We start from the raw sequence: 12,968 nt of genomic DNA, 5'->3' as shown, positions 1-12,968 counted from the left end.
TGATTCAGCAGCTATTTCTTTGGACCCAGAGATTATTTTAAACCATTTGCACAGTGAATTATTTTTACAGTGTCCTAGTACCCCGTCTTACCTAGTAAAAACCAGGACCCGGCAGGACTAAAACTAGCAGCCGCCCGGTTACGAAGGTCATGTTATTACCCGCTAGTCCGCTACCCATATGCCTGTCTGTGCGAGTCCTCGTACAGGGGTAAGTAAACGGGGGCAGGCGTTCCTAGTTACCTAGCGGGGGTGCCCTCCATGGCCAGGGCAGCGGCCTCTCCAAGGACCTCCACCTTCAGGTAGTAGAGCATGCGAACCCTGAGGAGCACCCTGCACAGAGACAGACCTCAGGCCTTTAACAGCTCCGCCATCCTTTAAAATTCTAACATTAACTACAGCAGCTAAAAAGACACAAACACATACAGCACAGCTCAAAGCTCTGAGGCAATCAAGGAAAATGACGCTTAAATGACCGTTACATACGATACTGTGTCTGTTAAATTGTCAGCCTAACCCATACGAAAACCTCCCCGAAAATCACACCAGTATTTGCAGCAATCATCCAATACACCCATGTGCTTTTTGACTGGACCACTACCACGACTCGTACAGCTAATCAATAAGTCATTGACTTCTTTAATTAATTTGGTTAATGAAGTTAACTGTGGCTGAAATGTAATGAGTACATGAAATGGCTGGGGTGTCCCCTGAGGAGAGATCTGAGAATGGACGCGCTGTTCATCTAGCCATCCAACAAGATCCGTAACTTTTTGGAGAAAAGCAGAAATTCTTGTTAGTGCTTGTTGACTTACTCTTAAGTTGCATATATTCAAAAGTTACATCGAGTTCTTTGTTTTGAGCAAATATAAACTTACTATCAAGCTATCCCAGTAATTACACTATCCAGAAGTAGTCCACCTGACTTGCGCCAAGTTCCTCACAGGTACGACAGTATCGCCCCCCAACCCCCCCAGCCTACTGGGGCTCCAGGTCCAGCTGAGTTCTCACTTGTTGCAGTGCTGTTTCAGGTGCTTCTTGTAGCTCTCGTCTTGAAGGACTACCTCGGGGTTGCAGGATGACAACCAATCTGCATTCTTCAGCTCAGGTTGGCAAAGCTGGTTCTTCAGCTTCTTGCCCTTCCTGCCCCGGGGCACGGGGGCAGACAGGCCTGGGGGGGGGGGCGTGGCAGTTGGGGTCAGTAGATACACTGAGGTTCTTTCTCACCAAGGCCAGGAGTAACTCCTGCCAGGAACCTTCATGCAACCTTCAGCCACAACACATAACATTTTTTTGTCCTAACCCATAGAAGATGCTGACCACTCCACTTAAAAATGTAGAATAATCATTAAAAAGGGCTCATTTAGCAGATTTAAGCATGTTTTAGCATTTAATCGATTTAAATTTAGGGCTGCCACTATCGATCATATCAATAATCAAGTAATGTGCTAATTAATCTGATGGTAAAATTATTACATTATAAACACTGCATTTGGCACGAGGTAGGAACCAACCAACCACGGCCGGGTGCACATCGCCACTGCGCTACCCACTGCACCACTCTGAAGCCTGCACAATATACAATGTCAATGTCGACATGACATTTCTAGCACATGCAATTGTCACATCGCAAGGATCGCGATAGTCTGCCAGGTTCAAACCAGTTTCACTTAGTGAAGGGAAAGAAAACTTAGCAACATCTATTATTTTTATGCTGTCTTTTGGCACGACTCATGGCAACACCACCAACTTATCCAACAGACAGGTGGTAGATAGCAAGTTCTATTTGGCTATATGGTTAACTTTTCAACCCCTAATTATAGCAAACACTGCAAATACTGCAATTGAATACTGCAGTGCAAACTTTTCCCAGTATATTTCGACCCAACTCAAAATGCACAATGTCTTCACAGAAAGGAACACGCTAAAGCATCCATCAGTCCCCGCACTTCCGGCCAGTTCCTTCCTCACCGGAGTGGTTGACCAGCGCCTGGTCATGACCGTCCTTGGTAGGAGTGATCAGGTCCCAGATGAAGCTCTTGATCTGGTCGTCGCCCTTGTAGTGACGCACACAGTAGACCAGCAGGGCCCGGCACAGAAGCTCCATGTCGTGCTCTGACAGGTGCCACTTGAAGCGTCCATGTGTCAGGATGTCCTTCCAGCGGCCCCAGCTGTGGGGCGCGAGAACAACACCGTCAACACCAGCGGCACGTCACGCCTCAGTGCCACCAAAAACCGGTGCAACCCGGGAACCACAACCTTGGTAGCCACATACGCTGCCCCTGTTCCAACCAATTAACCCCAATTAACCACTAATTAACCAATTAACATTAGTGTACCTATTGTTTTTAAGTGTTAAGGGAATTCCAGCGACAGAAGATTTTAAAGGATGTGGAGAAAATCTAAGTTTCATTAACAATACAATTAACAATGTTTTCCTTGATCATCAACAATGCAAAACTGTAACAGTTTCGCCGTGTTGTAAAAAGGTCCTTTGTTGATGAGTTTCTCTTATTTGCCCACAAATATAAAATCAATTAGTATTGAACTTAGTGAAGGTTAAAACCATTCTGAGCTGGTTAAAGTCGGTAGCACAGGTACAAGGAACTCAACAGCAAAGCACAGCACGCCCTCAATCGATTCATTGGTCTTGCCACAAGTTAAAATACAGTTTCCAGTCAAGTGCTTAACGACTGCTAATTATTTAGCTGGAACTGAAGCTGGTGGGGCGGAGGTGGGGGGTGCAGCACACGCACCCAAATATCAGCAAGTTCTTCTCAACCCGGAAGCACTCGGCGCGTAGGTATCGGCGGTTGCGGTCACTGAGGCGCCGCGTGCGGCAAGGCCGCTCCTCCGAGTCGCTGTCCAGCTCCGAGAACTCCATCAGCTCGTCGTCCTCAAAGGAGTTGTAGTGGCGCGTCTGCTTGCGGACACGGGGCGTGTCGATCACCAGACTCTCCTTCTCCGCCTTGGAGTCGACCTCCAGCTCCGCGATCTTGGCCCACTTCTGCCAGAAGTTGGGGTCATCTAGGGAGATGTCTGTCCGGTTCCCCGATGACACAAAGCTGGCCTGTAGCCACCAAAGAACATGGTCATATACTGGCGCACAATGACAACAAAGTGACAAGGAGGCCCTGAGAATGGAGAGCTCTGTTGTGGACACTAAAACTGCAGAAGGTCACTTTAATAGCTCCGATGTTTTAGTTATACAGATTCCTCCCTTATTGTGACGACGCCGAGCACACGAGCGAAGTCGTAGTGTCTCAGTTCACCTTGGCGAAGGTGGACCCCTTGCCCTCAGACTGGATGGTGATGGTCTGGGTGCGGCGTTGCAGGATCTGGTCGATGTCCTCTTCGCAAAACTTGGAACCCTCGTCCTCCTCGTCCATCAGCGCCCCGTAAGCTCCCTTCCTCAGGAGATCCTCCACCTCCATCTTGGACAGCTGCTGGACCTAAGCAGCATCTCAAATGAGTGAACAGCGGCAACCGCGTTCCCAGCCAGATGGGGGCACATCCCCCAAATATATAAAGATGCAATGCTGTACAAAATGTACAAAACAATAGATAGAAATAAAGCACGACTGGGAAATAATTTATTTTTAGTATTTAGTAAAATTTGTCTTGTAGCTTAAAATTTTTTCTTCCTTTCCTTTGCCTTGTTTCCTGAACAACTTGCTACGTGCCTTGGGGCAACTCTGTTGCGAAAGAAGACAGCAAAGCAAACTAAACTGAAATTGAATTGAACTTTTATACTGAATACAATAAAATGAGCAATGGTTAGGGCAAAAAAGAAATCAACACGTATTCCTCAACATGAAAAAGCACGCTAAGTAGAACGTTTATTAGCAGTTTGTTCCTTTTAAATAACATTTATGCAGAGCAATCACACTGCAAATTAAACAGAAGCCTTGCAGATAATACTGCTCATATAATATTCCAGGTTTATTTTCGTGGGTTAATAAATGCAAGTATGTGTCTTCTAAACAGCTCATGAAAAATATGAACCCGTAAATCTCAAATCATAAATAAATATCCTAGTGCCACTTAAAGGGATATTCTTATGGGGTTTTCTGCAGCAAAGAAAAAAAAATACCTCTGAACACACTTAGGTGAGCCCTGCAGTCCTGGCTGTGTGTGTGCGGGGGGGGGGGGGGGGGGGGGGGGGGGGTGTAACCATGAAATAGCTCAGGGACAGTAACGCGTCCGATGTGCAGCCCCACAGCTCACCCCGTTGAGGCTGCCCTTGCGATTGATGTCCTGCAGCACGGCCTTGTCCAGCCCCAACTTCAGGCTTGCCTTGTCGAACATCTCCCTCTCGTAGGAGTTGCGGGTGATCAGGCGGTACACCTTCACGGCTTTGCTCTGGCCAATCCGGTGACAGCGAGCCTGGGCCTAGTGTACAGAAAGGACAGGGAATATCTTTAATGAAATTGTACGGCCCGGGGCTCAAGTTCTAAATTCTTTAAATGTGATGCAAAAGGCTTCACTACATTTCGCTGGCTTTGCTCTCCAGCAGTTAATGCGCCACAGATTTCAGGCCGTGTCCTCTGGGGTGGCGGAGAACATACCTGCAGGTCGTTCTGGGGATTCCAGTCGGAGTCGAAGATGATGCAGGTGTCGGCGGCAGTGAGGTTGATGCCCAGGCCTCCGGCTCGGGTGCAGAGCAGGAAGACGAAGCGGTCGGAATCCGCCTTACAGAAGCGGTCGATGGCGGCCTGGCGTAGGTTCCCCCGGACACGCCCATCGATACGCTCATATGTGTACCTGGCATCGCAGGAACAGACCATGGCGCATATGAATGGCTTGACCGCAAAGGGATTTGTCTGAATCCTCACAAAGCCCCAGAAAAAAGGGGACCTGACTTCATTAAACAAAATCAGACCAGTGGGTAAAGGCCAGGCTGAAAAATAACATTGTTTCCTCATTCCACCATGTTACTTCGTCCATGTGGTCTTTTTAAGCCAATGAGAAAGTAATACCATCCATCCATCCATTTTCCAAACCGCTTATCCTTCTGGGTCATGGGGGTCCGGAGCCTATCCTGGAAGCTATGTGCACGAGGCAGGGAATAACCCAGGATGGGGGGCCAGCCCATCGCAGGGCACACTCACACACCATTCACTCACACATGAACACCTACGGGCAATTTAGTATCTCCAATTAGCCTCAGCATGTCTTTGGACTGGGGGGGGGGAACCGGAGTACCCGGAGGAAACCCCACGACGACATGGGGAGAACATGCAAACTCCACACACATGTGACCCAGGCGGAGACTCGAACCCGGGTCCCAGAGGTGTGAGGCAACAGTGCTAACGGTAATGGTAAATTGCTAATGGCTAATGGTAAACCCAAAATGGAGAGACTAAGTGGCAGCTCGACCTGGGTAGTCTCACCTCCTCTGGATGAGGTAGTCCTCCAGGATATCCAGGCAGCGCACCATCTGGGAGAAGATGAGCACCTTGTGGCCGCCGGCGATCAGCTTGGGCAGGAGCTTGTCGATGAGCACCAACTTTCCAGCAGCCTGGATCATAGCCTGCAGCTGGAAGTCCCAGGCGTCGGAGCTGTGTGTCTTCCTGAAGCTCTCCAGGATCTTCTCCTCAGCACCTGATCCCACAAAAAGCATGACAGCGGCGTTAGATAAAACTGAGGACATCTAGACACATGGCGTTAGGTTTTTGGTAAAACCTAAGTGATATCATTTATACTCTATATTTTAGTAACACATAAAGTAATAATACATCAGTAATAACCTTTAACCAGTACAGGGTCGTATAAAGAGCCTGGAGTCTGAGGAAGCACATGGCACCTGTACTGGATATCAGTCCATCATACACAATAACAGACACAGACACAGTGGGCAGCTGTGAGTCACCAAGTCTCCAGTGTTTTGAAACTGCAGATGGAGGAAACGGAGGAACCCAGAGAAAACCCACATCAACACAGGGAGAACATGCAAGCTGCACCCACATGTAACCCATCAGCCACATAAACCACATCAGACCCACAGCCTTGGTGGATACGAGGCTAACCAACGCTCTGCTGTTCCAGCCCCCCCCCCCCCCCCCCCCCCCCCACCCCCTGCGATGAGGTTGAGGTTAGGGTTAGAACCTTTGATGATTAGGGTTTGGGTTAGAACCTATTATGATGTTTTGATTTGAAACCTGTGATGTGGTTGATTTTGGGGTTAAGTACCGATCATCTTATGGTGAGGAACCTGGCACAACGTTGAGACATGGAGAACCAGTCATGAGGTTAGGAACCAGTGATGATTTGACTTGTCAGGTACCTGTAATGAGGTATGGGTGGTTGCAGCACTTCCGCAGCTCCATCATGGTGTTGATGAGGTTTGGCATGTTGTGCTGGTTGGCGCCCTTGGCCAGGAAGGTGAAGTTCTTCTCCAGGATGGCACGGTAGTACTTCTTCTGGATGTTGGTCAGCTCCACCTCGATGATGGTCTCCTCTTTGGGGGCCAGGTTCTTCTCCACGTCGTCCTTCAGGCGACGGAGCATCATGGGTTTCAAGATGGCCTGTAGCTTCTTCACCTGGATGCCACAGTGCAAAGCATGACACGTGAACCCCCCACCAAAAACGTAACTGACCCCCGCCCCAGCACATTAGACTGTACCTACAGCAGAAATCCGAATGACTCTCACTGAATCATTTCAGGGTAATCGGTCTTTCAGGAAATAATTCATGACACATTCTAATTCAAATATCACTTTCCAAATCATACTAATAGCATTAGTTAACTGGTTGACAAGTGTGTGTGTGTGTGGGGGGGGGGCACAGGTGCAACAGCTGAGTCTCTGGGCTGGGGTGTGTAAGGAGGGTTTTAAAAAGACATGTTCTTACAGACGAGTGGCAAGACCTTAGAGGGGGTCATATTTCAATCGGCACTTAAAATCCCCAGATCGGAAATGGCTTCCTTGGGATTTTTGCACTTATTCTGAAGAGTCATACAGACACCGCTGATGAAGAGAGACAGATGGTGCAGAGGATCGTGGATGAACACCTTAATCCCTCAATAACCATACGGCCTGATAACAGTAAAAACACTCAACAGCAACGACAGCAGCTCGGCCTGTGTCCGGAAGACCACTGTTCTTATGGTGACACCAAGTGGTTCCGGGGTTTCCGATAAGGAATAACATCACAGCTATCTGTCATCGTGACCGAAATGCTTCTTTACGACATTCTCCGTCGATCAAGACAATCTGTCGAGGGGCGACCACCCTGTTCAGCAAAATATACCAGCGTTACTCAGTAGTTTGCCAGTTTCTTTTTTTTTTGTAAAAGTAGCTTTCAATGTGAAAAAGATTGGAGACCAGCTCTGCACTGCAAGGACTCCCAAGCAAGACATAAAACGCACGGTGAGTAAATCCACTCAAACATCTTAATTATATTATTATCATTATTAATAATAATAAATAATAATTATAAATAATAATAACTCAACAGGTTTGAAGTTAAATGTTCAAATAAAGGATTGATCAGCAAATCAATGGCAAAAATGAAAGGGAAAAAACAGAACACACTCCACTCCTGCATAAAGTCTATTTAAACACATTTCTTTTGGCCAGATGTGAGGCAACCTGACCGCATAGCTCAGTGAAACATGCCAGGAATGAGCACTGTGACTCTACCAGCATTTCCTGCAGGTGTGGAGGAGGGAGAAGCGAGCAGAGATGTACTTAATGTGGAAAAACTGCAGGATGCGTTGGGGCGGGGGGAGAAGGGGGTGATCCGCGTGCGTGTGTTTACCTGCTCCTCAGTCTTCAGGTCCCCGAACTCCTCCAGGAAGCTCGTCTCCGAGGGGAACTGCACCGGCTCCAGGAAGTTGAGCAGACTGAAGAGCTCCTCCACAGAGTTCTGGAGAGGAGTCCCCGTCAGCAGCACCTTGTGTTCCTGTGCAGGGGGGGGGGGGGCATCAGTCACGCACCAGTCGCCCGGGGGGGGGCGGGCTTTCCCAGCTTGCTGACAGTCTGCGGGCGCCTCTCACCAGGTTCATGAGCTTCAGCCCTTCGAGGAGCTTGCAGTTACGGTTCTTGAGCCGATGTGCCTCGTCGATGACCACACACCGCCAGCGGATCTTCTTCAGCTCGGGGCAGTCGGCCATGATCATCTCAAAGGTGGTGATGACCCCATGGAATTTAAACGTGCCCAGAATCGGGTTGCCCTGCGGGGTTAGGGGTTGAGGAAGGGGGCGTTACTTACTTAGTAGTAACCAAAATACATCCTGTGGATTGTAATACTGAGCTTTAGATTAGATTGCATGAAATCATCGATATGGCCTGAGACAGGAAGTCTGCAACGATGATTTAATCAAATGAAACACCACAACTGGAAAAAGACAACAATCTGGTAATTTTACCACCAATAAAGGCCGGCCTGCCCCTTAGCTTTCATCAAACACATCATCCGGCCCGAATCAGCCCACTTCTTATTGTTTATTTGCTTATTCGTCTCAGTTCCTATTGAATTAAAGCAGGCTGGGACTGACAGAAGGAGACAGTACCGCCCGCCAGCAGTCAGGAAAACCCCATTTTTTCCCACTGCCTCTGACAGAGAGCAGAAAGGAAAGGGGGCAGTCAGGTTTCTGCCTCCCCACACCTGCTCGTCCCGGTGGTACATCTCATACTGCAGGATCATCTGCCGGCTTATCTGGCTGCCGTGGTACACGATGGCGTTCATCTCTGTCCAGGTGCGGAACTCCCGCTCCCAGTTGGTGATGGTGGAGAGTGGTGCGATGATGAGGAACGGACCTCGCAGACCCATCAGATAGATCTCGTACAGGAATGTGATGGACTGGATGGTCTTTCCCAGCCCCATCTCATCCGCCAGGATGCAGTTCTTTCTGTGTGTGGGGAGGGGGGCATTCACAATGTGACTCCGACTGACGAGCCACGTGACTCCCTAAGCCATCAATTTCATACCATCACCCCCCACGGTTTGACCAAAGAGTTCCGTTTTTTGCTTACATTACTAAGAATTACATTCACATTGTTAGCAGATCCATCCATCCAAAACTACGTACATTTTTTGAGAAAGCAGGGTCAACTAGCTGGGAGTTAAGGGCCTTGTTCAAGGGTCCAACGGCAAAAATCACTCTGGGATTTGAACTGTAATTAAACAATTAGAGGAACTCCCGTTCAATAAGGTTACCCATCCATGCATTTTGCATAACTGCTTTTCCGGAACAGTGTTTCTCAACCCAGACCTTCGGGACCCCCCCCCCCAAAAGGTCCATTTTATTTTTTGCTCCCTCCCAGACAATCCACATTTTTGCAACCCTCCAAAGCTCTGTATCTGGGAGAGAGCAAAAACGTCAGCTGTCTTGAATCCCCCCAGGACCGGGTTGAGAAACACTGACCCAGAACAAGGTCACGATGAGCCTGGAGCCTGTCCTGCAAAGCACGTGGCACATGGTAGAAAACCCCCAACCCGAAAGTGCGGGGAGACCATGCCAACAAAAATCATGTAACCAAGCTATTCTCTGGCATAGGAAGCCAAGGGCGTGAGGCAGGTTAGAGGGGCCCTCACCTGTTATACCAGTTAAAGAGCAGCCAGTTCATGCCCTCCAGCTGGTACTTGCGAAGTTGGTTTCCGTTCCTATAGTCCCGCGACTGCTCCAGCTTCTTCCACTGATCTGGGAGAGGTCTTTCCTGCAGGGCGGAGCCATACAAGAGTGAAGCACAGAGCGCAGATCCAGCACGGACTTCCATTCCAAAGGCGGACGTCCGCAGACGCGTGAAAGCACCCTGTGTACCTATTATAACAGGGACACGAGTAGAGAGGAGCACACGCACACACCGACAGACAGAATACCAACCATACGGAGACACACACACACACACACACACACACACACACACACACACACACACACACACACACACACACACACACACACACACACACACACGGCACTGGGGACACTGCAGTCGCGTGTTGGTGGTACAGTCTGCCTTCATCATATTAAAAGAGGCACAAACTTCTACTCATCAAGACATGGAGACGAAGGCCATCGGAGATGCTGAAAGTGTTGCACACTCAGGAATACCAGTGGAACATGAGACGAGCGCGTTCCCAGTGCAGGCCACCATCCGCCCTACTCTCGGACCCTCACCACATAACACGAGCACGTTCCCAGTGCAGGCCACCATCCGCCCTACCCTCTGACCCTCACCACATGCTTCAGCTCGGGGATCTTCTTGTTGTCCTCGAATTCCTGGATCTTGCCGGGGTCCACGTCCTCCTGGAGTTCCCAGGTGCTCTCCTCGTAGGACAGGGAGCACCACTTCACCAGATAGTGCGTCACATCCTAAACAAACACACGAGAAATAAAAAAAAAAAAAATCGGCATGTGACCTTTCGACTGGACCTAATTTACATAAACTCACGTAGAAAACCCAACATTTCACAGCATTTTTTAAATTCCATTTTGTTTCATTCTCCCCAACAGGGAGGAGGGGGGTCTTGGGCCGAGCGCCCGAGACATGAAATCGATTGACTCAAAGACGTTCCAGTACAGCTGTACAAATGGGAACCAGCAGCCCCTGCAAACATGGTCACCTTCCTACGTGACTGCACACGCCCAGCATCGATAAACAAACCCCCCCACTCCGAGGGGCCGCTGAACTCACCTCCCCTGTCTCCGTGTCGGTAGTGTGGGCAACCTCCAGAACACGGTCCACCTCGATGTAGTCTGGGTTAAAGAGGTCTTCATCAGGCTACAAGGAACAGGACAGGTGAGAGGAGAGAAGGTTACCTAAGAGCTCCATTCTCCTCTGGAACAGACAGCAATTACAGAAAAAAAACACATGTATTGAAATATATACATATGTATAACATTAAACCAAATATTGTAGGGATTTCTTTGGCATATCACAGCATTCTAGGCCAATTTTTTTTCTCCTCTGAAGAAATCATGTTTGTAAGAAGAGATTACAAAATAGAAGGCGGCGTTAGACCAGCAAGAATCACACCAAACATTAAAGCGGGGAGAAAGGGAAGAGGCGGACCTCAGTGAAGATGTGCTTCATCTGGGCCTGCTTGTTCCTGAAGCGCTTGATCTTCTGGTGGATGCGCGGGTCCTTCTCCAGCTCCACCAGCGTGGCCCACTTACAGTGCAGGTAGGAGCTGCGGGGACAGGAAGAGAAGCAGCGCTGAGGACACCATGACAGCCGAAGGCAGGCAGCAAACGGAGGCAAGGGAGCAGGCGGAAGCGGGCAGCAGTCAGAGACAGGCGGAGGTGTATTAATCACATCTCTGCAGTGCCAGGGCCATTTGACCTTTGACCTTTTCCCTCTACAGTCCACAGACTTTTACAGTAATCCATTTACATCCGTGGGGTTTGGGGACGAAAGATTCCCGCAAACGTGAAAGTTCACGTATGATACCTGGCCCTCCTTAACCTTAACCCTTAACAGTCTGCTAGCCCGAACGATATCATATGTCTATTTGTTACCAATTTCTAAGCAAACAGTGCCGTTCTGTATGCCCAGCAAATTGCTTTGTCATTTTTTTCCTTAAACTTTTTGATCAAAGGTCCACATCAAATTTTTGTTCAAAGTCAAAGATCCAGGACAATTTTCAATAAGGAAACGGCGTTTCATAAACTTCAATGACTTAAAAATAACTTTTGATATAGACATCAACATATAACAATAATGGGAAAGTAATGTAAGGACTGGTTAAACATCCATTCATGCCATTAACCATATTGAGTCATACAGCACATTATTGACTGGGTCCGGATTAACTTAAGGTTCAGTCTGCATCCGAGAACCCCTGATCTACATCCATCCATCCATTTTCCAAACCGCTTTTCCTGCTGGGTCGCAGGGGGTCCAGAGCCTATCCCAGAATCAATGGGCATGAGGCAGGGAACAACCCAGGATGGGGGGCCAGCCCATCGCAGGGCCCCCTGATCTACATCTTTTTATATAATATACAAACCATCTAAATCGTGCCCCTGTACGTATAAACTTACTACTGTATGGACTGGGACCACTATGCTTTGGACCCATTATTAAATTACCTGCACTGAAAAGTTTCAGTTACGGCGAGAAACTCAAGGTTCCACAGCCACAGTCAGTAACTACCCACTACTCACCAAGTCAGTAACTACCAGTTAGTAACTACCCAAAGCAGGTGTGCTGTGCGTGAGACCTGGAGGCCAAGGCCAATGGTCTGGCTAGAGTTTGCTTGTATTAGTTACATAGAAACCAGTTTGCCCACCAATTAGTGCCCCGTGGGGGGCAATAAAAGCTCCCCACTATATCCCACTGTTCCCATGTCTTATGGATCTGCTCGCCCACACGAAGCAGCGAAGTAGGTGTCGACATTTTCCGACGGGCCGTTTCTTACGGAGCGTGAACTTCGGCGCCGTCCGCGATGAACATACTTACAAATTCCTGTATTTGACGTAGAACTCCTCTAACTCCTGGGGCAGCTCTCCCTGGGATGCCTGCTCGGTGGAGACCGAGACAGAAATGACGCATTAGAGATGGCGATAAGGAGCATGACTGCCATCGCAACCTGAGAGACATTCATGTATCTTCTAAGAAGGCAGCCATACCTCCTTCTTCACCATACGGACGGCCAGGATCTTCTCAATTATGTTGGCTTCATCTTCAGGGGGCTCCTGGGTATGTGAAACACAAACCGATGCTGTGATCATGCTTGAAGTACTGAATCGCGACAACAGGGGCGCTGTGACTGCCCTACCTCGGCCTGCCAGGCCAGGGTGGCGGAGGACAGAGCCTGAATCCTGCCAGTGCCCAGCACGGCAATGGTCTCCCCGTCATCGTCCACCACCTTGAAGTCCAGGTCCTCGTTGTACTTCCTGCGTTTCACTTGCCGCCCGGAGCGACGTTTCTGAGAGGGATAGTCAACGGACAGTGCAAATTGCGGAGCTCAGCTAGCATGCCAACAAGAACAGGCGTAGTTCCATTAATAAAGATAAGACT

General features: G+C 48.9%; 1 protein-coding gene across 3 annotated transcripts in view; it reads right to left on the bottom strand.

Moving 5' to 3' along the window:
• The window catches only part of chd6 (chromodomain helicase DNA binding protein 6), a 54,720-nt gene that overhangs the window by 16,715 nt on the left and 25,037 nt on the right, over positions 1 to 12,968 (bottom strand). For all 3 annotated transcript variants that reach the window (XM_049021885.1, XM_049021888.1, XM_049021887.1), the window contains exons 5-23: positions 12,727 to 12,876; positions 12,578 to 12,643; positions 12,408 to 12,466; positions 11,019 to 11,136; positions 10,641 to 10,727; positions 10,184 to 10,318; positions 9,538 to 9,659; positions 8,608 to 8,851; positions 7,997 to 8,173; positions 7,759 to 7,902; positions 6,284 to 6,539; positions 5,391 to 5,601; positions 4,566 to 4,761; positions 4,225 to 4,389; positions 3,270 to 3,449; positions 2,754 to 3,067; positions 1,969 to 2,168; positions 1,009 to 1,168; positions 241 to 330 (exon numbers count right to left, since the gene is read on the bottom strand). In XM_049021885.1, coding sequence (XP_048877842.1) covers positions 241 to 330; positions 1,009 to 1,168; positions 1,969 to 2,168; positions 2,754 to 3,067; positions 3,270 to 3,449; positions 4,225 to 4,389; positions 4,566 to 4,761; positions 5,391 to 5,601; positions 6,284 to 6,539; positions 7,759 to 7,902; positions 7,997 to 8,173; positions 8,608 to 8,851; positions 9,538 to 9,659; positions 10,184 to 10,318; positions 10,641 to 10,727; positions 11,019 to 11,136; positions 12,408 to 12,466; positions 12,578 to 12,643; positions 12,727 to 12,876 — 3,074 coding nt within the window. The remainder of the gene's footprint in view (positions 1 to 240; positions 331 to 1,008; positions 1,169 to 1,968; positions 2,169 to 2,753; positions 3,068 to 3,269; positions 3,450 to 4,224; positions 4,390 to 4,565; positions 4,762 to 5,390; positions 5,602 to 6,283; positions 6,540 to 7,758; positions 7,903 to 7,996; positions 8,174 to 8,607; positions 8,852 to 9,537; positions 9,660 to 10,183; positions 10,319 to 10,640; positions 10,728 to 11,018; positions 11,137 to 12,407; positions 12,467 to 12,577; positions 12,644 to 12,726; positions 12,877 to 12,968) is intronic.

Source organism: Brienomyrus brachyistius, chromosome 8 (assembly GCF_023856365.1).
Source record: "Brienomyrus brachyistius isolate T26 chromosome 8, BBRACH_0.4, whole genome shotgun sequence".
In the NCBI taxonomy this organism is placed as follows: domain Eukaryota; kingdom Metazoa; phylum Chordata; class Actinopteri; order Osteoglossiformes; family Mormyridae; genus Brienomyrus; species Brienomyrus brachyistius.
The sequence above is the reverse complement of the archived record's forward strand: the minus strand, read 5'-3'. Positions and strand labels throughout refer to the sequence as shown.